At 38.9% G+C, this 24475-nt stretch overlaps 2 protein-coding genes across 3 annotated transcripts; both read right to left on the minus strand.

The window, feature by feature from the left end:
- Positions 1-765: 765 nt before the first annotated feature.
- On the minus strand, positions 766-7856 carry thnsl2 (threonine synthase-like 2). 2 transcript variants are annotated; one of them, XM_046375050.1, is made up of 9 exons: positions 7721-7856; positions 6024-6255; positions 5506-5700; positions 4063-4215; positions 3710-3949; positions 3146-3294; positions 1903-2028; positions 1641-1795; positions 766-1286 (listed from the first exon to the last, which is right to left on the minus strand). In XM_046375050.1, exons 2-9 carry the CDS (start codon positions 6244-6246, stop codon positions 1061-1063), a joined length of 1467 nt encoding a protein of 488 aa, XP_046231006.1. In that variant the 5' UTR covers positions 6247-6255; positions 7721-7856; the 3' UTR covers positions 766-1060. The 2 variants fall into 2 exon arrangements, with proteins under 2 accessions (XP_046231006.1, XP_046231007.1); XM_046375051.1 differs by lacking the exons at positions 5506-5700; positions 7721-7856 and having other exon boundaries at positions 6024-6555.
- Positions 7857-13067: 5211 nt separating this feature from the next.
- Positions 13068-24389, minus strand: tbc1d13 (TBC1 domain family, member 13). The gene is made up of 12 exons (XM_046375052.1): positions 23973-24389; positions 21822-21895; positions 21693-21733; positions 20220-20281; positions 18839-18938; positions 17363-17445; positions 17094-17253; positions 15716-15926; positions 15473-15636; positions 14116-14276; positions 13961-14018; positions 13068-13787 (listed from the first exon to the last, which is right to left on the minus strand). The coding sequence occupies exons 1-12, from the start codon at positions 23993-23995 to the stop codon at positions 13722-13724; spliced, it is 1203 nt and encodes a 400-aa protein (XP_046231008.1). The 5' UTR covers positions 23996-24389; the 3' UTR covers positions 13068-13721.
- Between the last annotated feature and the right edge of the window lie 86 nt (positions 24390-24475).

The raw sequence follows: 24475 nt of genomic DNA on the forward strand, positions 1-24475 counted from the left end.
GAACTGGACTGTGAAAGTCCAACAGCAAGAGGGCAAGTCACTTTGCCTCAAATAACATTCTCATATTTGTGTAAAGTGTAAAGTTGCCTTTACTTGCTTTTTATGCACTGTTGTATTCATTGGTGGAAAGTAGCTAAGTACTTTACATCTTGAGGCACTTCAATTGAGTATTTTTTTTTTTTTTTGCTGCCCTGTACCTCACTACATTTCTGGGGGAAATTTTGTATGTTTTGTCTATTATTTGACAAATAGGTTTACTATATATATATATATATATATATATATATTACTATTACTATTACTTTTACATATAAAACATATAACCACAGATTAGGCTATTCTGTTGAGTTTTTGCTTTTCATACATTTTGCTGGTAACTGAAGTAACACTGTTAAGGAGTATGTCTATTGTGTGGTATTACTAATTTTATCTAAGTGAAGTATGTGAAATAACAGCATTATTCCGTTTAGTTTTGCTGCTTTCCAGGCTGTGGTTTTGCTCACGTTTCACTGTCATATGGCTCACTGGCATGGAATGGAACCATACTGTTATTGTGGTTAATAACACATGTGCATTTCCTGCTGTTGCAAGTCTTCCCATTTAGCATTTACATGATGGTTTCAGGTGGTACATGTAGGAAAAAAAAATCATTCTCATTGTAAAGACAACTAGACTGAAGGACAAACATCAGTCAGTTAGAGAAACACTTGAAATGGTGTCAAATGTGTGCTGAGACAATTTAAAATTAAATGTTAGAACCTTTCATTGTGTTTGAGACAGTTAGAAAACTACTTTATTCTTTCACATAAAATTTGTCGCAGAAAGATTGAACATTGTGAGTAGCTGATTGCTTTCTGGTGTATTACATCACTGAACAAACAAGAAGACACACTGTGTGCCAGTGCAGACCAAAGTCCATCAGAAAAGCTTTAAGGCAATTTACTGCATTCAGATAAAGAAGTGCACAGATCAAGGACAGGCCGCCTCACCTGATCACCCACATGCAGCATCCAGTCAGGATGTATGAAACCATTTCACCGTCTAACAACATCTTTTCTGATCAGATGTAGTAAGTCCCCCTGTTTTTCCTGACTGAACTCACAGACTGGATTTTCTCTCTCAGCCTGTCCTCCCAGTCTTTGCACCAGTTTGGATTCCGCTCCAGGTTCTCGTAACGGGTGGCCAGCTTGTCCAGTGCCAGCACTGTCTCAGGTAGGTCAAAGGTCAGGCCAGCCTTCTCCACCGCTGCCTTAAACTTGGCTGGAGATGCTGTTGCAACATAACATCTGCAATAAGAGTTTTAGAATTTGCTTAAAAACTGCATAAAACCTTTGCTGGAGTAAAAAAGAAGATCAATTTGAATGTAATTTCCTTTTTTTTTGGAGTTCACACCCTGAGAAAGGTGTAGGTGGTAACATGATTTTACACAACCATAACAGCTTAAAGAGATGTCTGCTGTACACTACAATCAAATTTCCATTGTACTGTAAGTAAAATGACAATAAAGGTTTTTGTTTTATTCTACTCCCTCCTTAAGGCTAGACGACCTGAGAAACACTGCTGTTTCGTCCCAGAAATGTCTTGTGTGTATGTAGCTAAACAGATGACAAGCATGTGAGCAATAAGACAGCATGTTTGACCTGTTGAGCGTGGGGCTGTGAGGACAGTGGTAGTGATGCCATACAGCCACAGCTGTGTGTGGACACAGCACATACTGATTTTCCTCCCAGCATCTCCTCATGGTCTCCAGGATGCCTTCATCAGTCACTGTTCCAGTTGATAAAACCTGTGACAGCTGCAAAAAAAGGAAAGATCAGATAAATATGAGGGAGGTAGATGGGGGGGTGCTCTTACTATGCTTAGGTGTGTACAGTAAAGGCATTAATGTTGAATGACTGGTACCAATCTGCGGTGGTTTTCAGGCAGAGACAGTCTATGTGACTGCTGAAACTCCTCCATCATGTTCTTCACTGAGGCTCCATCTCTGTCCAGCAGCAGCCAGAACACTCGCTCCATGTTGTACGGGTCCTACAGGCCAAAAATCGAACAGAGTGGTCCTTATGTTTGGTCACATGTTTGTCTCTCTTGTCTACATATTGTGGCTATATATTTATTTATCAGATCCAGGACTTTTTTTGCTCTTATATAAAACTAAAAATAGTGTGCTTAGTATGTTTATTACGTGTTATATAATCAAGCCTCATCACTGCTCTTCTGTGAGGCAAGAGCTTCCTCCAAGAGTCTTTAAAGGAACAGTTCAACAACTACATTGACAGTAATGCTATAATATAGTGTAAGTTTGATTTAAAGTTCAGTATCAGATTTTACCTGTTGGTATCACCCTCTCAACACTAGGTGGATGTATGGCACTGTGCTATTGTGTTTACATTCTTACAGAACTGGAGTTACATCCAGGTATCTTCTATTTTGCCTGATGTTTAGTTCTATTTGTTTTTTTTTTTGGGGGGGGGGGGGGTACATGCATAAGTTCTGAGGCTATATAGCTTTAACCCTGTAATGAAGAAGTGTAAGTGAAGAAATAGCTGTAGTGTGTAAGTGCTCTGAAAACCCACAAAATGTGTGTTTTACAATTGTTTGTGTAAATTAGGCAGGTTTAACTTTATAGATTAAGATTAAACCTATCAATACATTGTGGTAATTATGGAGCCTTGGGGGGGGGGGGTATTTTTTTAACTTTTGGATAGAGCTGAGCCTAAGATAAGCTAACATGTCTTAAATCCAGCACTTTACCTCAAACACAGCTTGGTACCCATCTTCTCATCTCACTCTGAGAAAAAATATTTGTAGAACAATTCCTTTAACGCCAACTGATTGAGCTTTAAGAAAGTTTGATGTATTATTTCCCACCAAAGTACAGTACATAAATGGTTAGTGTTAAATAGTGTTAAAAAGAGCCAATTATGTCTTGATTAAATGAAAGGTCTACTCTGAGCGATGGACACCTTAAAATGAGACATCAAGTGATGTGTTATCAGTTGAAATAGTATAATAGAATAGAAAAAAACTAACAAGAAAACATTTTCAAGCCACCTGAGGAGAAAAAATGTCATGATCTTATGAAAAGTCTTCAGCTTGACATCACTGATATAAGCAGCTATAACTACATGCTGTGTAACTGTGTTACCTGGATGTCTATGGCAGGGGCTAAAGTTTGTGTGACATCAGCTGCCATGGAAAAGTCACCAGTGGTTACCGTCCTGTGCACTATGTCATTAGAATTCACCATGGCAACCAGCTTCAGGGGCACTCCCATCTGCTTTACAATGTAACCAGCTGAGACACAGACAGACAGAGCAGAGGAACAAAACACTGTCATCGGTCTTTTGTTAAGGGAGAAATGTGTTTGAGGAGGATAATTTGGTTGTAAAAACTTTAATGAGGCATACATGAAAATGTAGAAATTAACACCCATCTTTATACATCCTCATATCTGACCGGGATTCGCCTGTATGTCAGCATGTATGTGGCTGATGCTAGCTTGCAGGCTATCCATGGCCTTGTGTTTCTCAAATTGGTCATTGTGGTCTTTTTCTTCTTTAGTCTTATGTTTAAACTTAAACAAAACTGAACTGACTGAGGGCACTACAGTGGATGTGTCTGGGAGCTGTCACTCCACACTGGACCACAAGATGGATTTCTGGAAGAGTAATTATTTAATCAAATTCTCTTCCAGCAGTAACAGACTCACCTGCAATGTTTCCTGCCCCTCCAGTGGGCACTACCACTTCCAGCTCAGGCAGGTCTCCATCAGCCTCCATCTGCTCCATACCACTGAGCTCAAGGTAAGCATAGATGAAGTGGGCAAGCTGGATCATGACCCGAGACCAGTTGACCGAGTTGAGGCTCATGAGGCCATGAGACCTGACCAGTTCCGGGTCTGCAAACAGACGGCGCAGAGGCTGATCTATGTCATCTGAGCTGCCGTCCGCTAGAAGAATGGAAGAACACACTCAGTTTGACTGCAAGAAACTGTTACGAGAATAAATCTGTGGCTTTCTGGTTAAAGAACAGCCTCTAGGCGCGTAGCCTCTTTACGTTCACCTGCAAATACATGGATATTATCCTTCAGACAGGTGATCATGTGTTTCTCTTGGACTGGAGTGACGCGTCCACGGGGGTAAACCACCAACACATCCAACCCACTGAGACCTTTAGCACTCTGGATGGCTGAGCCTCCTGTGTCTCCTGATGTACCTGGAGAGGAAAACCACAAGGGGAATGATTCCCATTTATTACACTTATCACCTACTGCTACTGTGTATGGTCTTGTTATAGCCTTCCTGTTTCCTCTTGGGAGCATGAATGTGTGACAGTGTTGACTGCCAGCGTCAAAGCGTCTTTACCTTCAGACAGTAATGGCACCTTTCTCTTTTCTGTGGGTTTGCTTTAAGTTACTTTTCTTTTTATTCTACAGGGCATACATTGTTTACACTTCTGTTTATGGGTCTAACAGAAATGAGATCCATATCTGGTGCTCATGGAGCTTATCACAACCACCTATAATTGACTTGAGGTTTAATTTGAGTTCATTTTAGGGACGACATCTGCCTGGCAGACACAGCAAACTCCATTGAAGCTTACCTATTAAACTTCACCAGTAACCTGAATCACAAAGGGCTCTGACTGTTAACTGAACATCAAGTTTCCTTTTCATACCAAATGATGCCAAACATAAAATATTTCTGTTGTCTGTTTGGTATAACTTTTTTTTGTTCCTCATGATATAATGACTGACTTGCAGACAGTTTAACAGCCCTTATTACTTTAAAAGGATTCTGTTCAGCACTGCAGACATCGGACCTTATGGATATCTTAATGACAACACAAGTCAATAAATACCAACTCACACACACACACATTTACTCATGCTTAACTACAATTTTAACATACTTGTGATGATACTTGTGATACTTTTGGTACATTTTGCCGGTAACTTGCTTTTACTTAAGTAACATTTTGAATTTTTACTTCAGTAAAAGACACAAACACTCTTTTCACTACTGCTTTGTCACCATGACATCGCCTGTCTATATCAACATGAATACAGTTTAACAGCAACAGTTCTGCTGTGTGATCCTGACATTTTAAATGATCAATAACAGAAAGTTCGAACAGTCTTCTTCTCTACCAAGAGATTTACACTCTTTATTATAAACACGAAAGCTCAACAGACCAGATTTGAATGAACAAGCACTTAGTAGGAGATGTTGGCGATGTGTTGAAATTAAGTAGTATTCTACTGCTGTAAGCTGACTTCAATATATGTTTTGACCGGACTGAGTGCATGTGTATAGCCTGTAATCAAAGTTCCCAAGGTTACAGTCAGAGCTCAAACAAATCAGGGTCTTTGTAAAGACTATTTAGGTTTCCTAAACCGAACATGGTCATTCACAGATCTCCTGTCACATTTACCTTTGTGTTGTAGACCACGTGAATAAAGGTTTCTTGGTTTTATCATGACGTGATAAATGCATTAGTTCTTACCTACAACAACAGTTGCTCTGTGATTCTCTTTTTGCAAAAAATAGTTTAGGAAGCGCACAGTGCAGGTCATAGCCAGGTCCTTAAATGCTAAGGTGTCTCCATAGAAGAGCTCCAGGACAGACAGACCATCCTTTAGCCGGGCAATCCTGACCACTTCAGGCACTGAGAAACCAGACAGGGCTTCTCCTACTAGAACTACAACAGGAAGAAGGGATGAAAAAGATGAAATCATTTTAAGACTTTCCTCTTATGTGGTTACTTGTTTCTTGTTTAAAAAGTTTTCTTTTTGACAAATGTGTCCGGCTAATTAAGTCTGAATCTTAAAGTGTGTGTTTTTGCAGCTTACTGTGAGTCTTTAGTCAGCTTAATGATATATGCTTTACATTTTACACTTTTGATTGCAAACTAGTATCACACAGTTCACTTTTCCCCCCTTCTTCCATTTATTTCTCCGAGGCGGAAACCTAACAAGCATAATAATAAATCACATGTTAATAGTGAATATGTCACCAGCTCACCCTCCAGGTCTTCTCTGGGGATCTGCTGAGTGGGGATGAACAGTGAGGCAACCTCCACCACCAGTTTGGTGTAGGGCAGCCCCCTCCAACCCCTCAGGGTGTCTGAGCTCAGCGGGGGCACAGTCTCCGGCATGAACATCCCCCCGTCTGGAGCGTAACCTGAAAACAGCACATCCCGGAAGTCCCATCCCCGGACCCCACCCCGAGTACTGCAGTAATGCATCTGAGAAACCTGTCAATGGGGAGTTGAATTAAATATCACTGAGAAAAAATAACAACACACAGTACTTAAATGGAGCATCACAAATCATCTTTTTTTTGAAGAGTTAGGCCAACACAGCAAATAATACAAAAGGAACAGTAGCCACAGATACCTTAAACCTGTTTACTGATGGACTTGTGTCACTTGCCACCTGAGACTACACTGATGACGGCTCATATAACCAAAACAATGAGCTGAAAGACACTAAAGTCCTCTGCAGCTAATTCACATGATCATGAAAACTGCTGATTCAGGCAGCTTTAAGTAATGTTACAGTGCAATTTGTCCAAGCTGAAATATGTAATATGTTACACCGTGAACACGGTTCACAGTGCTAGAAAGGCCTCAGCGATCACTCAGAGTGAACTGCGCCATGAATCAGTTCTGTCATTCAGTCTCATGAAGTTGTAAAAGTGTGTGAATGTAGAACCTGCTGTTTCACACAGGATGGTAAAGACCCACTAGGCAGCGTCACAATTCAAAACAGTAAATCAGTCCAAGCAATCAGTACTGTTAAACTTTACTGGAGCCACTGACTTGTGTCACACATGCTAAGTCAGCACAGGTTGTGCTGCACTGTTATTCTATCACACAGAGCTTGCACAACACTTAACTGCTGTGTAGTGAAACTGATTTTAAAAGAGCACTTTCCTTTCCAATTTCCTTCAAAGAAACAAATCTTTGCACACTCACAGGCGGCTCTGTCCCAGTCTACGCTGCTCTGCTGGCAAGGAAAATAAAACCTGAACTTTGGAGCTTCCTAACCAAGGAACTGCTTACGTCTTATACACCCGGCTTGCTTATGATCACTTATTCATATTTTACATCTCACTGATTTTCTAACTCATCCGTAAATGTTGTCATTTCATAGAAAATTCTCATGATGATTCAATGTGTTTTTCTTTACAGATAATCAAAAGATAGCTTTTTAGGGCTCAGATTATTTTAATTATGTTGGTGCTTTAATGTACTTATTGTTTAATTGTTCTCCTCTTTCTCTTACTGTTTTGGTCATTACGCATGTTATTAACGGTGCCTGGAATTCATTTCTGCAAACAAACCTGTCTAGCTCAAGCACTGCCATTACAGGTCTTAAATAAATAAAACTCCTGAATAAACAGCAGTGTTTCACCCTCACAAACAGAACTCTGCAGACTCCCACAGTCCAACATGTCCAGTTTCTATGTGCTACAAGACGAGTGCGATAACGGACTCAAAAATGGCGTTAGAATAAAATGTCAGCTGACAAGTTCGGCCACAGCTCCGTTTGCTTGTTTGTATCGGGGTTAATACCGATAAGCTGCTAGGAAACTACAACAAACAGCTTCTCCTGTGAATCGCTACGTCTCTATAAAGCTTCAGTTAGTTTTTTATTCACGTTTAAAGAGAAACGGAGAACAGGCTCATTACGTCTTATGAAGCCCTTCTAGCTTACCTCAAAGGATGATCTGTCGCATTGGGACTCAAGGGCTGAGTACTGACACGTCTTCCCATTGGCTCAAAAGGCTGTGGGAGGGGCTTGAGTTGCGTTCATCACATCAAATTAACACCGTTTCATGACCACACTTTACAATGTGAGAGTTCACGTTTCACAAGCACGTAATGAGTTGGAAACGTAAAGCAAGCCAGTAATTAACGACCTCCAACGTCCACTGCAGCAGCTGCCTGAATACTGTAAGATCTCCATCTGAGGAAACAGCAAGTTTAAAGGACTGATGTGTTTGTTTGTTTGTTTTTTAGGGCCGATACCGACGATTGAGACCGCATAGTGGCGACTACAGCAGAGAACTTCTAATAGTAGGAGAACGTATGAATTTCTAGTTATGTAGGGGGCGCTCATGAGGTAGTCCAGACTGAATGGGGGGACCTGTTGAGCTGTAGCCTCAAACTCTAACTATTGTGGGGTTAAAAAAATAAATAAGCGGCAGAGACAATAGATGCAGTTCCATTAGATTAGATTTTCAAGGCTTTTTTCTGGTGAAATACCTTTCTGTAAGTTTTTTCACACATTAAGCAAGCATCAAGATTTTTGTTTTGTTTCAACCGCACTTCCTCTGCTGTTAGCTATTATCATTAAGAAAATACATAAGGGCTATAATATACACAAAAACCGAAACCATATTATTGCGGTTAAGGGCACTTCATTATGATTAAAGTTAGTCTACCATAATGTAACTTTGTTAGTTGTGAATCCCTAACTGACAAATCAGCACACATTAGCAAAATAATATTTCATCTTCATTCAGCAGTAATTACTGTCTTAATTACACCATTTTCCAAAGAAAGATGTTTGATTTATACCATCATTCATTTTAATGCACATCTGCAAACATGTAAAAACATACAAGTCTTAACACTGGAGACATTACAAAAATGTGCTTACAAAACCGGAAACATGCAAATAACTGACGTAAGACATAAAGAATATCTTGAACATCACTTTCCCAGCACAGACACACACACATAGACCCCAAACACTCAGGATAAGAAATAAATACATATTAAAGAGAAGAACAATGTGGATGCTATCAATTAGTAACAGTCCCTCAAAGAGTGTTCAACCCAACACTTTAGCATGACAAAAAAAAAAACAACACAAAAAAACCTTTAAAAAGCAAAATGTAATTTTTAGTTTTGGTCTGACAATGCTTGTTCTTTCTTGCTCTTTCAAACTGAACTGAATATCCTGGACACTTATGAATGTCCTACATATATAAATACTGAGCAAAGGTAGACGCAAAGGCTGAAACTGTGCACGGAGCAGGAAAATGTAATGTCAGAGTTATTTGTGGTAATAAAGGCTTTTCAGCTACTTTTTATTATAATACCCAAATGTGTCTTGTTCTCTAACAGACATTGGGTCTGTCCCACTGCGGTTTAAGGGTATGGCTCAGTCCTAACTTTGGACTTGTCAAGACCAGAAAATGTAAGAATTTCATACAGTTATAGAGCTGTTTGCATTTGTTTTAGCCCTGGACTCTAAGCTGTTCCGGTGTATTCCCCTAATGTTTAACCACATTAAGCAACTATGTGTACTGTATCTCTGGGGTATTTAAAAATAATTGTTGTAAAAGACTAATCCAGACTAATGAGGCTTTTAAAAACTAAAACTATTTATCTGTGAGAAACTTTTTAGGACTTTTATCTTCAGTGGGAAAGAATGGGCTGGGGGGGGGGGCTGAGAGAAGGAAAGTCACAAAGTGTTGAGCTAGAAAGACATTGTTGGTTTTGATCTACTGATGGGATGTGTTGGATTTGGTCTTCCATGATGTTATGAGGTTTCTCATGTTATTTGTTTATTAAGCCCAATTTTTGGATAATTTGAGATCAAATTTAATTTTTTCACAGAAAAATCTTTAAGAAGACACAAAATAATTTCAAGAATATTCTTTTCAGTTCTAATGAAAGAGCAACCCCCCCCCCCCAGCCACACACACCCACCCACACCCACCCACAAACACACACAAATGTAAATGTGTTCTTTGAGCAGCTTATCAAGCGCTGTATTGTTACAAAGAGTTTGTTAAAAGTAAACAGAGCTTCCACACACAACTCCCAACAATATTAAAGACATTTCAATAGCATATTTTGAACAGGATGATCAAGTAAGCAGAAAAAAAACTTCATGTTTTTGATGCCCCATCCAATTTCTAAGGAGTGTCTATGAAGATGATTTTTTTTAAAAAACAAAAAAACAAACAAAAAAAAGATCCATTACAGAAACAAGAAAAGTCAATCCTGTATATAGTGTATATTACCACTTGTGCATTTTGTATGAAGGGCCATATTTATATATCCTGCACTTTGTACAAAATGAGATGACTTGGAGAGAGATACAATGACCTCTTCAACAGGAACTTCTGCTTCATACTTAATCAGATATAACATTCATACATACATAACTTGGAGAAGCATTTCCTCACTGATCTACATCGAGTGCCTTCATTCGAGTCTGCATTAAATAATTCAGCAAGCTAAGGTATCTTAAACATGTACTGAGCTTTTAAACAGCTTTCTGAGATCACTTATTTTGTGTTTCTCCACTGATCCTTATTAACACGTTACAAGCTTGTGATTGAAGATTATGGCAGTGGTAGATTTTAGTTTCCATATACACATTTACATTCAAATTAGATATAATCAAGCCATGATCCATGATCCACCACACAGGTCAGGTGGTATGTGCACAACATAAAATAAAATTATAAAAGATAGGAATCGACACTCTGTCAAGGTGTGCTGGTGTTCACATTGAACATTATCAGGCTTAATCAAAGGTTAATCTACACCATTACATCCGGGCTATGAGCTCAAAGTTAACAAGGGTTTTATTTCCTTAAAGAAATATCCTAACCCTAACCCTTAAAGAAAAAGTAAACAACTGCAAGCATGTTTCCAGTATGAAACAGGATTTGAGTTTAGAACAACAGCTGTGATCTCAGTGTCCGCAACCGGAAACACAGAAAGTCAGCTGGACATTTGACAGTCATGAGAAGTACATTCATGACCGTTGGTTAAAGTTTCTTTGTGTCGAGCTAGCAGCTGAGAGAGTCTGAGAGGCTCTCCATTGGATGTGTGTCAGTACATTGCTGTAGCCCTGCTGTTTGTCATGGGATCATCATCATCAAGGGAAAGATCACAACCTGGTGGTGCTTCTACAGCCATCAAAAGCAAGGAGCAAAGTCTGAAAAACTGTGTGAAAAGTAAAAGAAACTACGCAGAGGGCTAGCAAAAAAAAAACAACAAAACAACAAAAAACAGTGTGAACGATGAGTGTCAGTCAGTGTATATTTGAAAATATGGCTTTCCACCTCTGACTGGAGGTTGTTATCTTTTTAAATATAAACTTTATGACACAAAAAAAGTCACAAATGGTTGACTTTCAGTCGAAACCATCCTTGTAAGGTTTAAGATGGTTTGAAACTTTAAACTGATTGATTTGATTTTAACTCATGACACACGTGTTTTTCTAAATTTGGAAAGAAATGTCAATTTAACACCAGAAGTGATGTCTTTCAGCATATAATTAAGTTTACAGCTAAAAATGTTCCATCAAATGCTGCTGGCTGAACACTAAAATAAGCAATAAAAAGGGACCACTGAGCATAAAACAGACATTTTTTCCCCTCATCCACGTGCATTTTCCTGAGGCAAGCACACTGTTGCTGTCTGTAGCTAACTAGCTGTTTGTATCTAAAATTTCGAATGTCACCATCATCATCCTACCACCATCCTACCATTGTTGAACGGGTGTGCTTTGGGTTGTCACAATAAAAGACCACTTCAAAATGTGTAGTTTATAGCACAGCACAATTCAGTCAGTCAGTTTTTACAGGCATGCTGGCTGCAGGACTGTCTATCAGAGCTTTTGACCCATGTTCATTTCACTACCATAAGCTGTCTGCAATATCAAGCAATCTCGCACAGTCATACACTATAATGACTGACCTGTGGAATGACCAACATTCCACAGGCTATAATCAATAACCTGTGGAGGAGCTACATCACACTGCGTGAGTGCAAATGCTGGTCACACCTGATGCACACTGGTTTTTGGTTTTCAGATCCATTGGGTATCTATGACCAAAAATGCACTTCTGTAACACTAGTCATGTGAAGTCCATATTTCAGTGCCTAATAATAAATTTCCTCAAGATAAAACTGTACATTAAGTGGCTTTTGCATGTGGCAGCCCAAAGCATACCAATACAATGGTATTCTATTATATATTTTTGTTGAGCGTAGCTGAAGTCAGTGTCAGTGGTGTTTAAAAGCAGTGGCCTGAGCTAGGCAGTGACTAGTGGTCAAACAGTTGTAAAACAGCTGTGAAGATGGTGGATAAACACATTTCATTTCCTATAAATTCTTCAAAATAAAAGTCCCATGTTATTTTTGCTGCACGTGTTTTCCACCACATGATACAGCAAGTAAAAGAAGATGTTTATGTATTGGAGGTGAGTTGTTTGCAGAGGTGCATTAAGAGCCTGTTGTGTGCAGCTCTTCATCTAACATCTCACTGTGGCTGTGGTGTTATTTAAAGGTTCTTATTAGTGTTGGGGTAGGGCCCAGGTAAAGTTAGATTAGACTGGACCAAAGTAATTGGCTGGGAGAAAGAGGCTTTCAGATTCAATTCAATTCAATTCAGTTTATTTATATAGCGCCAATTCACAACAAAAGTTATCTCATGACACTTTCCAATTAGAGCAGGTCTAGACCAAACTCTTTAATTGATGAAATATCCAAATGTAAGCAGCCCACTCACCTTGGCCAATTAGCCACACAGCTTATTTCTATTTAAACAAGGACCAGAGTTATTCAAAAATATGTGTATTTCACATTGCAAGTTGATTTTTTTTTGATAATGTTAGAATTTTAGCTTTTTTGTTATTGGACAAAAACATGGTTATATTTCTATATTTTAAAGTATCAAGCAACAACTTGTTAACATATTGGTGTTGTATCATACGACGCTATATATTAACTGAAAGTAATGCACCCCCTCTGGCCAATCACAATGAGTGATTCACCATGGCCACAGTATAAAGTACTGTAATGAAACAATAGAGATATCTGTAATTAAAGCAATAATGTTCAATGTGAAAAGCACCACACTTTACTCTGACGGTTCTTGCCCTTCATTCAATAGTATTTTGTTATGCCAGAGTAATATGACTTTATAATGAAATTCATCTACATTTCCAATGGGACAAAAGCCATTGTTGAGACAGCGCTTGAGAAACTGTTTTCAGAGCGTTACTAATATGATATTCAATAGGCAAGGCTCATCACTTCATATTTATTTTACCCAGATAGAAAATATACCCAGAAATACTGTCACCTGTTTCACATTATTAAACAGATAAGGCATACATGTTTCTTACATTAAAAACTTTCAACTTCTAAAAATTAAAAACAAAACAAAAAAAAAAGTTTTCAAGAATAAACATGCGCTATTATAGAACCAAATTAAACATTTTTGAATACATATGTGGTCGCAGAGAGATTTTTGTTAAATTCTTGGCTGTATTGCAAAACATTGCTGTATCTTTTCTTGACAAACTCAGATCGGTAGTGTTGGATTAATGCGGCTCCCCTTCCCTCAGATGTTCAGTGCAAACATCATCATCTGAGCACAACAAGTCTCCATAGGAGAGATGGCTGTGAGAGGAGCCTTTCTCCCATAACGTGTCAAGAAACAGACGGCATCTCCTCCTCAGTTCCAGGGAGGAACAGTTTCAGCATGTCCTCAAGGGTTTTTACGGCAGTCCCCACTTACCAAACATCAAACACAGATTTAAAAAGCGGTATGCTTGGTTTTACCAACACATCTGTCCGGGCTCCCACGATACATGTTTAACATGACAAGGTCTTTTTAATGCTTAAACTCCCACCTACCACATCTGAGCAGAGAAGGCAGGAGTAAAACAGTGAACAGGTTAGGAGTTATCCTGTAGCTCTTTGGCCTTGGTCAGGATGGTGTGGACATCTGTGATGGGATAATCCTGAAAGGAACATCAGTAACAGACAGAAAGATAGGCTTATCAGTAAGGGGAAAAAAACAAAGCAAAACACAACTTTCTCCAAGCTAGTTTTGGTAAGAACATCAGCACAACTACAGGTCTAAATATGAAGCTTTGGGGGTTTATGTTTTCCTATGTATTATAAAAGGCTTTACCTGCAGTAATCTCATATTCACTGTGAAGTCACCTGCCAGTAAGTTATCTCGGATGAGTCTGTGAACAGAAGAAGTCAACAGAAACCATGAGTCACATGAAGAGTGAAAGGCATCAATGCCATAAGCCAACAAGGAGCACAGTTTGAAAAGCTCACATGAGCATGGCACAGCAGACCAGGATGAGGAAGTGGAACCGGTCCTGGTCAGAAAACAGGGTGTCCCAGATACGGATGACATCCGGCAGGAGAAACTCCTGAGATAACAACAAGGTCAGCCAGCGAAAAGTGAAATACTGTGGTTTGATGTTCTGCTCTTCCTACGAGGACAGAAAAAAATGAGGACAAACAGAGGAAATGGCAAAATCAATGTTGTGTTAAGATGGACTGAAATAAATGTGATCCTTTGATTTTTCTGTTTCTCTCTCTCTCACTAATTATATACACAGACTAGAATTACCTCGGCCAGCCAATAAAGTACTAGTCTAAATACATGTTTATGCACACTCATATCATGTAGTGTAAACTTTGAAGCACTTTAATAAGAGGAAGTAAGTGTACTCTATGCGTGTGAGCATATTAAGTGTACTGACATGAAGATTCCAGTGAATAATTTGCTGTGAGATACAGCTTGTCTTCATTTAGAAACTATTTTCACAGAGGAGTACAGAGTACTGATAGAGAGCTTCATCACATGGTGTAACAACAATCACATGAAACTCAGTATCATCAAAACCTCTAAGCTTGTGGTGGACTACAGTGCTTCAAATAAGGATGTTGCTGCAAAGAAGATACAGATCGGAAAACATGGATGCTTCACACACATCTTCATCTCGACAGCACAGAAGACCTATACAACCAGGACAGTTTCAAGATTCTGTTTTATGTTTCCATCTGCTGTTGCAGTTTGCTACTGAACAATGTTAATGTATATACAGTACATTTGAGAAAACACCTACATCAATTCTGTTTTTTCCTTTTTAAAACCTGTTTTAATATTCAAATACTAAGCTACTTGAAAAATACATTAACTAGAATTTTTTTGGTGAGGTGCTATCATGGTCAGCTACCAGCACCATGGGTTTTCTGTTCCAAACTGTGGCAATGAAGGTTAAATGTGTCATAACATACCATTACAAATGAATTGTTATGGTGCTAAAGGCCTACAAATCATATTATTTGTTATTATTTGTTTGGTAAAGGCCCCAGCACAAACCACATCATCAATTTAATTGAAAATGAAACGCAAAAATGACCATTGCCACTAAAACTGTGACTCGTATCACAAAATCGGCCAAAACAATTGCAATATGACATATGCTTATCATTCAATCCCATTATCAATTAATCTGCCGATTGTCGTCTTGACTAACAAACTCATCAACGAATGGGAAGCCTGCCTTGCTTTGGCATGCAAGCTGCTCTTGCAACACAGACTTTTAGGGGGAGATCAGTTTAAAACATCCTCTTGGCTCCGTAAAGAAAACTGGAAGAAGGAACAAGCCCATGACCTTACCAACTTCAGATAGAGCTCCATGTCTTTGTCTTTGAGCATGGAGTACACGCTCTCCATCTTGTAGGTGATGCCGCACTGAGAGTCGTCCAGGCTCTTGATGAAGTTGTCTCTGTTCTCCGACATCAGGTTGGTAAAACAGAAAAATGTATCTGCTTCAGCGTGCTCTGCAGCGAAGCAGAAAAGAATACATTTACTTTCCCTTGTGTGAAACATGTTCACATTTTCAGTTCAAATGTTACTCACCTTTCCACTGGCTGTTGGGGTCTGTGGCAAAGGTGTAGTAAATTGGTCCAACGATCTCATTCATGCCCTGTACGTAGGCAATCCCAGGGTTGAGTTTGGCATAGATGAAGAGAATCCGCTCTACCACCTCCCAGTGCGCTTCGCTCCCACTGGGCAGCACCTCGTACTCATTGGATGGATAAAGGTTCAGTGCCTTTCCAGGTGAGCTGACCTGAGAGAACAGATTCACTTTAGCGCTATCATCGCTATCTAGTGCTATGATCCTTCTGCAAGCAGTGTATAATGTTGATTATATTTACAAAGATATTCAAGTAAATTGAAAGGGGAAAAAAGACAAAGTAAAAGTAAACTTAAATGAGGTAAAATTAAATGGTCCAATGTGTAGGATTACGTTCATTGCATTATACATTAATTCTTTCATTCATTACAACTAAAACTTGTCAGGTTTTTGCTTTGTCAGAATGATCTTTTCATATCTACAGAGGGAGCAGGTTCCCTTCCATGGAGTCCAAACACTGGCTCTACAGAGGGGCCTACCTTTGTTTTTCACTATCCGCTTTGCTGCTGTAACAATGTGAATTTCCCTACTGTGGGACAATAAAGGAAAATCTTATCTTGCATTTCTCACATTCTTAGCCGCCACTGTAGGAATGGATGACAGAAAGGGCACCAACCTCACCATTGGGAGCCACTAAAACACTTGACTTTTTACAACAGTAATGCTCTTTATTTCTTTTTATTGCTTCCTTTTCTGTAGTTGGCCCTCACACACCAGATTGACCATCAGCCATCAGCCAAAGTCCGGTCATTGGTGAATATCTGTGGCCTTAGTTTTGCGGTGTGTCCGGCACTGTTGGCACTGGTCTGACTGTGGGGTTTTTTTTTTTGTTTTTTGGCTGATTGAGCATGTTGAAACAGCGGCAGAGACCAGAACAAAACTCTGACTGACTGTTCAGCGAAGCAAATCAGTGGACAATGTGACAATGAGGAAAGCCAGCAAATGGCAACATTCAAGAGGGCACACATTGAAAGCTCACCTCATTTTTCATCAATCAATCCAACACACAAAATATTCTGAAAGCGTCTAAGTAGTGACAAAGACACAGGCAACATGACGCAAAGCAACATTGCCGCTAATTCTTTGTTGTTGGTTTGGTGGGCGGTATACTTTAAAATAATGAGGTATATGCTGCACTATGTTCACATTATGATGTTTAGAAAAACTCTCCTTACTTTAAAACAGCATTATCAACATTCCATTAACTTACTACACTTAATGGGAGGGGAAAGTTCCAGCTGAGCTTGAAGATTCCTTGAAAGTGGATGCTAAAGTTTTGTCCTCCTGAGCGAAACCACACACTGTACTGACCATACTTACATTGGTGACTCCACTGCGGTTGCGGTTTACTGTTTGTGCTTTCAGCGTAGTTTGCTCGACTCGCCGACGCAGCGTCTCATAATCATTCTGAGGATCCAAGATAAGCTGGCAAGGATATTCTGTAGGACGTTGGAAAAAGGCCATGTCTGGGTACAGCCGCCTGCAAACATGAAGACAAAAAACTCTTGTTCACTTATACACAGTGAAGGACTGTGTCCTTTTTACACTCAAATCCTACATGAGGAATAGTTTTTTTATAAAGGTCATACCTTACATCCTTGTCAATTTGGAGGAGAATTTCATTATCTTTGAAATAGGTATTCCACCTGCTGTCTGGGTTTGGATTTAGAGGCTGAAAAGTCAGAAAAATAAAAGACAAATTACATTGCACCCCCAGTTATAAGTGACTTGCTCCACGCAGACAGACACACACACACAGACAGAGACAGACAGGCAGGCAGAGAGAGAGAGAGATTAATTTTTCAGGAATGAAACACCATCATGCAAACATATTCCCTCATTTTAACGATGACAGTGGAGACCAGAGCGCTGTCTGACACACAAAGTGTTACGCTGACTTTAAGCACTAACAAGGTCTTAATTACACTGAAGGTTGCATTTGAAAGGACATTTTAATCTGGTCAATCATGGATGTGAAATTGCAACATATATGTGAAAGAGGTTATGATTCTTAAGGTTTGTGTGTGTGTGAGTCTCTGCAACCAAAAGACATGAAAATCGTGACAGATTTGTATTTCAATTTTTTGTGGTATGGACAGTTAAATGGAGGGGATCAAAGTGTTTGGAGATGGTGTCTTCGTGCCAGTTCATAGCCTTTGGAAGACATACTCTGAAAGAAATGTTTACACAGACTCTCAACTGGACAGCTTTTTACTCATGAATGTATTTTTATTAGACTTGATATGACTGCATTGCTCAGCCTTGGTTGTGGGCACGGCCACTGGGAGAAACATTAGTGTGTACATTCAGCAGGCCACATAACCAGGAGGTAAACCAGGAAGCTAGAAAACATTCTGCATGCACCTGGTGAGCGATTCTTATTGAACTGAACAGGTGCCATTTTGATCTGTATCTAGTTCTATCATACCAACTACAGTATTGTTTGTACTACGTCAGGTAGATGGCATGTGTGAACATCACAAGTACAAAGAAAGTATCATTTCAGGTTTAATCAGTTATGAAGCATCAAAGTGATTTATGGCCTCTAGCAGTGAGTAAAGCTGCCTGTTACTTCTGCTGAAGGTTGCAATGCACAGTAAAATTGTCAAAGTGACTGTATCTTAATGTTTTGACAGTCAGTTTTTCAAAAAAAATATGCATGAGCAATTGAGGACACAAAAGTAAAAGGAGATGAGGTAATATAGTGATCCGCAAAGCAATTACTCATAGCTACGTTTGACTGCTGCTCTCAGCACTGCAACAAACGCAGTGAAATGTTTACCCAAAGTGAACATTAAACAAAAGTCCTGCCAAGTCATACAAATATATGGTTGGACTTTTAAGATTAAAACATGATTGGTTTCAACCAACTCCTCCTGCCCCGTGTGTTAGCTAAAGTCGAAGGGTTGATGAAAATCAGCTGCACTGACCGACTCATTTGTGCTCCATGAGTGCTGCACAGCTAAAGAATCTCATGTACCCACCGCTCTGACAGCAGCTATCAGGGTGTCACTGAGCGGCATGTTGTGGAAAACAAACACCAGAGCAAAGGAGGCTTGACTTACATGGTCCTCCATCGTCACATCTTCTCTGGACAGACCCAAATTGGCTTTGGCGATACCAGGCTGGATGATCATTTCTTTTAGGAACTGGGAGTACACCTCCCTATGAGAGACATGGAGACATGGGGCAAAATTAAAGAAAAGAATGGGGTTTTTTTTTCCCCCTCAGAAAAACTGGTGAAATTAGTATTCCTCTTAGGGAAGGTAAACATAGTGGTTTCCTCGCTATGGAAGCCTGAGAGGCAAGTGAGAAAAAAAAGATTCTGATCAGTTTTTTCTGATCTGTGAAAACAGGTGAAACCGTTTTGGCAAGCGAATAAAAGAAAAAAAATCAGGTTTGCCAGGATATTTTTTTCCCCCTGGTCTGAGAAATTTCTGGCAGCTGTTGGTTAGCCATGAACAATGTTTTACGTTCACTCACTCACTCGCTAGGTAGCAGACTCGAGATTAACTTACATATACTTCACACGGCAGATTAGTGGTAATTAAAACACATTTCTAGTAAAAATAAAAATAAATAAATAAATAAAAGACATGACATGGTGGACACCTCTGGTGGTGGGAATGAGTATTAAAAAAACAAATGCTTGCCAAAAACTTGATGGGTATTGGGACCAAATATGGCAACACATTCAGAATATCATTGGATACCAGATACCCAAAAGCTGCAAGGTTTTGTATTTAGGGAATTTAACACGAGACATCATACGAAAGGAAGATGAATATTTGGTTAAAGTGCTATTGTCGGCAAGTAAAAAAACAATTACTAGATTGTGGTACAAAATGGAACCGCCTACTGCGGATCAATGGCTGAGCACTGTCAAAGATATATTTGTAATGGAGAAACTCACACACAGATTAAGATTACAAGAAATGCAATTCTGTGATAAATGGGAAAAGTGGACTGATTACTGCAGAAAAGAGGAAGACACCACCACCAACACGGGACACTAAGAACAATATGTGAATTGTTTAGAAAGGAAAGATTGATGATCGCTGTGATGACTGTTTGATACTGTGAATGTTGACTTCAATAAAAAATAAGTTAAAAAAAAAAAAAACAAATGCTTTTTTTTTTTTTATTGTTTTCACAGATAAAAACAGAAAAAACTAAAATGATGATCAGAATTTTTTTTTCCCTCATGCTTTCCATATTTCCCAGCCAGCATCACCACAAGAGAACATCATAACAAAAAGCTTCAGGCCTGGTTAAATCACGGTTGAAACATGACATTTTTTTTTTCTAATAACATTAGCTAATGTCATCAGCTAAGCTAACTGAATGATAGCAGCCAACGCCAAAAAGGAATTCCCAAACAAGTAAAGCAGCGCAGCTTGTATCATTAACCTTACAAGCTCTTTGGTGAGGGCTCAACATCCTTACCTCTGCTTTTGGAGGAAAGACTCCCATAATGTCTGATCGAGAGGTAGATAATTAAGAAGGATCTGAAAAGAAGGTAAAATAATCACAAGTCAGCAACACAGACCACAACATTTTGGTTGTTAAATGTGCAAAGCGATCAATCTGTCCCACTTCATAGTCTTATGGAATTACTGAAACTGCACATTGTATTTAGAACCTTTATTTCTATATTTTGGCAAACAGATATTTATTGAAGAGGATAATTGTCCATTATTCTCTTCAACCATGCTAGATCCTGAGTTTTGAAGTTTTCTCTCATATGTCATACAAACCTCAACAAAACGCTGGAAAAAGTAGACACATGGGATCAAAAGGGCAGAAAAATGTGTGGAAAAGAACTGTGATGTACTTTAATGTTCCTGGTGAGAAGTCAAAAGAGTTTTCATGAAATGTGTGGAGGTGGCTGAGGCTTAAGTCAGAGAGCAGGCCATTGTTCGATCCCTGGTACTGACATCCGGAAGAGTTCTTAAGTAACACAAGGAGTCCTCAACGGCCTTTGCCCTGCGTGCTGCTTCATCGCCATCAGCGTGTGAATGTGCATGTGCGTGGGTGGTTGAAATCAAAAAGCACTCGAGTTATGTGGTCCCTTAGGTTTATATCTGATCTTGTTAGCTGTGTTTTCAACCTAAGTTAATTTCGGCGCATATTCAATGTCAAGCAAGAAGAGAAACTAAAACTAAACTTTTCACATTCACTAATTTTAGAAAGCAAGTAGGTCCAGACTTGTTGTAGACGTCAGTTACAAGCAGTCTGACTTTCTCTGCAGAGCCAAACATACTTATTTTACTTAAGAATTATAATGTCATATAATATCAAATAGATTGAAGTTTAAAATGTTGGTTGTTGCTCAAGTTTCAGGGTGTTAACAGCTGTAATGGGATGGGTTCTTTGATTTATAAAGAGAGTTATTGCGATACCTGTGCCAGTTTTAAAAATTACTCTGATGTTGCCTAAAATTCTGGATTGGGTATTGGTTGGGTAATCAACTCAGTCATTAGCATCAGGAAAGGGGTAAAAAAAAAAATATCAAAATTATTTTACCAACTTCATGGCAAACCATTCCAGATGTATTTCTGTCTTGGTACAGTGATAGTGATGTTGACAAAGCATCAACAGCAGCAGTAGAATTTTCTTATTTTGTCACATATCACTATCTATCACTATCAATGTGTTGTGTTTTAGCCTGTTGTTTTCTGACAGCACACCCACAAAAAGCTCTCTACCTTAGCAGTTATGCTACTGATCAAATCTAAAGTCACACCCAGTATCAAAACACAACTAGTTTAGAACAAGTTATGAGTTACTGCCGAACATTCAAATAAGCAAACTTCAAAGGAAAAAGGAAGAGAGGATAAGAACACAAAGATGCTCTTGCATGATGTACAAAGTGTACACAAAAGTTTATCACGACAGTTCAGAGGCATGACAACTTACTTTCCAGCAAAGTGCTCGTATTCCTCCTTCAAATGGGATTCCTAAGTTGAATAAAATACAGGATGATCAAATATAGCACAATAATAAAAGATCATCATTGACGTTATCAGTGCAAAAAACATCAGCTACCATTGAAGCACAGATCCCTCAGTGTCTTCAAGTTAATGGTTTCTTCACTTAAGGCTACTTTGAATTCCTGTATCCTGAAATAAGAAACAAATTAGATTAAAACCAGTTTCCTTTATGAATTACTGCTCAGTGACAATATACATCTTACATTATTATGAACATAATATCAAGTCATTACTGTTAACACACATCTGAAAAGATTTTGAGTTATGATGAATTTAAACAGTTTGACATTTTTGGAAAATGTACTTGTTGTCATGGGTTAGATGAAAGGGTCAACACTGTTCTCATGTCTGTATCTGTAGTATGAAGGAGGGAGAGTAGATAACATAGTACATTTTTGGGAAATTGAGCTGAGAAACTTTTTGCATAAAAGTTCACTCTTGACTTTCACGAACAGTAAATATAACTAAATAATCCAAGCTCAAAAGACATTCTATCTGTGGTAGCTTTAGACTCATCTCATGGTGTTCAACAAATGGAATTCGATCAGGTGTCAGAACGGGCACTGCTAACTCAGCAGGCAATATCAAGGACACACATTCCCTTAGGTCAGTGACTGATAATGCTACTTCTACTTGAATGATTTTGTTTGATTATTTGGGTGAGACTCTGATTATTGATAAATAACCAGATGGATATGGAAGTAGAAAATTGACATATTGAGATATTTTATCGCACTGATGCAAACATCCTGTAAATAAAACAACGTATCCATTGCTGTCCACAAGTACCTAACACCACCACTGATATTAATGAGACAGATAGTTTGGGGAAAGTATACAGGAACAAATCTCTGCCATGTTACTGTACACTCAACACCATATTTCTGAAACCTGAGTTCAACATGTCCTCACAATCAGTATTACCTTACCTTAACCAAACACTAAAATCCAACCACTGCTGGTCTGAAATATAAATCTATAAGCATAGACTACAGGCTCCATAATTTAGACAGCAGCACAACCCTGAGACATGGACTACTTAGAGAATTAGTTTGTAGTAGTGTGATGCACTGTATTCCATTTGATAAAAGAATTATTTTGTTACTTCATACAATACAAACCAAACAATGCAAATTACAACTGCAAAGTTCAGCTGTGACCTCTTTATTCACTGACAGAGATTATTGTGGGATTCTTACCAAGCCAATACTTTGTCTATAGTGATCAAACTATGAGAAACATTATTAATATATTGCACTATAATAGCTACAACATCACTTTTACAAACAGAATAAGATAAGCTTTAGAAATATTTGAGTTATTGCATTTAAGTGCAAGTCAGTCAGAAATATTTCAATGTAGCATCATATGGTTAAAGATCTCATTTGGGTGGCATGTGTTCAGTAAGCTACATGTTCAGTAAAATGTATTCTGTGTAGTATTTATTGTTTGAATAACTTAATTTAAATTAAAACACATTTAGCATTGGTGTTTTTTATGCGATTATGAGATGAACATCTGCTTATTATGCGCTGAGGTGGAAAATATAACCTAAACCTAAGATGAGATGTGCAAAACGTTTTCAGCCAGTCGATGTTAGCAGTTCTTGCATGTAACTGCAAATTTGCAAATGCAAATTCCAGCAGAGAAATTTGGAAATACATGTAAATAATGATTTACACAGTCTTTTTAAACTGAGCCCAAAGCGTTATCCAAGGAAGCATGCATTAGTTAATTTGTCATTAGTTAATTTGACGACAAGATAACAATTTAACTGTAAATAAGTCACCCTTACACTGACAGAAACACACTGTCAGCAAATACAGCTAGCTGGATGTTAGCTAATTGATATGTCAGCTGACGTGCTAAGAGGAGCTAGCGTAGCTACTTGAATCGATGAAGTTGCTATATTAGTTTACTCGTAAAACCCCCAGAGTCTCCCTGCATATGACATTAAATGTGATGCTTTAAACTGGGCAAAATCTTTTTTCCACATACAAAATGTATATTTTTGCAACTCTTGCCTTATATCTAAACTTAGCTTGTGTTTGGTTAGCTCAGCTGCTGTTGCCGCTAGCTTAACACGGAAGTTCATGCCAAATTTGCGGTTGGGATGCTAGCTGATACAAAAAGATTACCAGCCGGCTTTCACCGTTCCTGCGTGCTGGATCCCACGAAAGAAAATAAAGATTTAGATATGTCTCACCTGTTTCTGTACGCAGTAGACATGTCTGGGCAGGCGGTGGTGTTTTCCTTTAACTGTTTCCAAAAAGGAATGAATTATTAGCCAGAGGGAAGTCCTCCTGTCACTTCCGTCTTCACAACACTGAGGGCACGCACCACGGCGCTGTTTGGATCTAGAGCCAACTTGTGTGGCAGCGGGTGGGTTAATGTTCGGATTGCTCCCTTACCAAAACATGGTGTTCCTAATTTGTTCCCCAGTGGCATTCACTATTGGAGGTTTCATTTCAGGTCCCTCTCTTTGCAAGAATATTTTAAAGAAACAGTTACACATTAAAAACCCATCTCAGCTAAAAAATGTGTTTTTCTTCTAGTTCCTACAGTTGAGTGTTTGGCGTCTGTGTGCCGAATGATGTACGTGCAGTCCGACGCTAGACTGTTTTCACATTCACTGCTGAAACTGTAAATTTTCCCCCTGCTCTCACTTAGGATGTATTTGCAAAGGCACAGTATATAGGTCCTGCCACT

The sequence above is a fragment of the Scatophagus argus genome, chromosome 20 (assembly GCF_020382885.2).
Source record: "Scatophagus argus isolate fScaArg1 chromosome 20, fScaArg1.pri, whole genome shotgun sequence".
Lineage (NCBI taxonomy): Eukaryota > Metazoa > Chordata > Actinopteri > Scatophagidae > Scatophagus > Scatophagus argus.

What these genes read in the sequence shown, in the direction of transcription:
- tbc1d13 (XM_046375052.1), bottom strand. Translation starts at nt 23,995, where the DNA reads ATGTCTACTGCGTACAGAAACAG. An exon ending in GAGGGATCTGTGCTTCAATG is followed by an intron (nt 21,734 to 21,821) that starts GTAGCTGATGTT and finishes TATTCAACTTAG; the next exon opens with GAATCCCATTTGAAGGAGGA. An exon ending in ACCGCAGTGGAGTCACCAAT is followed by an intron (nt 15,927 to 17,093) that starts GTAAGTATGGTC and finishes CTGTTCTCTCAG; the next exon opens with GTCAGCTCACCTGGAAAGGC.
- thnsl2 (XM_046375050.1), bottom strand. Translation starts at nt 6,246, where the DNA reads ATGCATTACTGCAGTACTCGGGGTGGGGTCCGGGGATGGGACTTCCGG. An exon ending in CAGAGCAACTGTTGTTGTAG is followed by an intron (nt 4,216 to 5,505) that starts GTAAGAACTAAT and finishes TTTCCTCTCCAG; the next exon opens with GTACATCAGGAGACACAGGA. An exon ending in AGGGGCAGGAAACATTGCAG is followed by an intron (nt 3,295 to 3,709) that starts GTGAGTCTGTTA and finishes TCTGTGTCTCAG; the next exon opens with CTGGTTACATTGTAAAGCAG.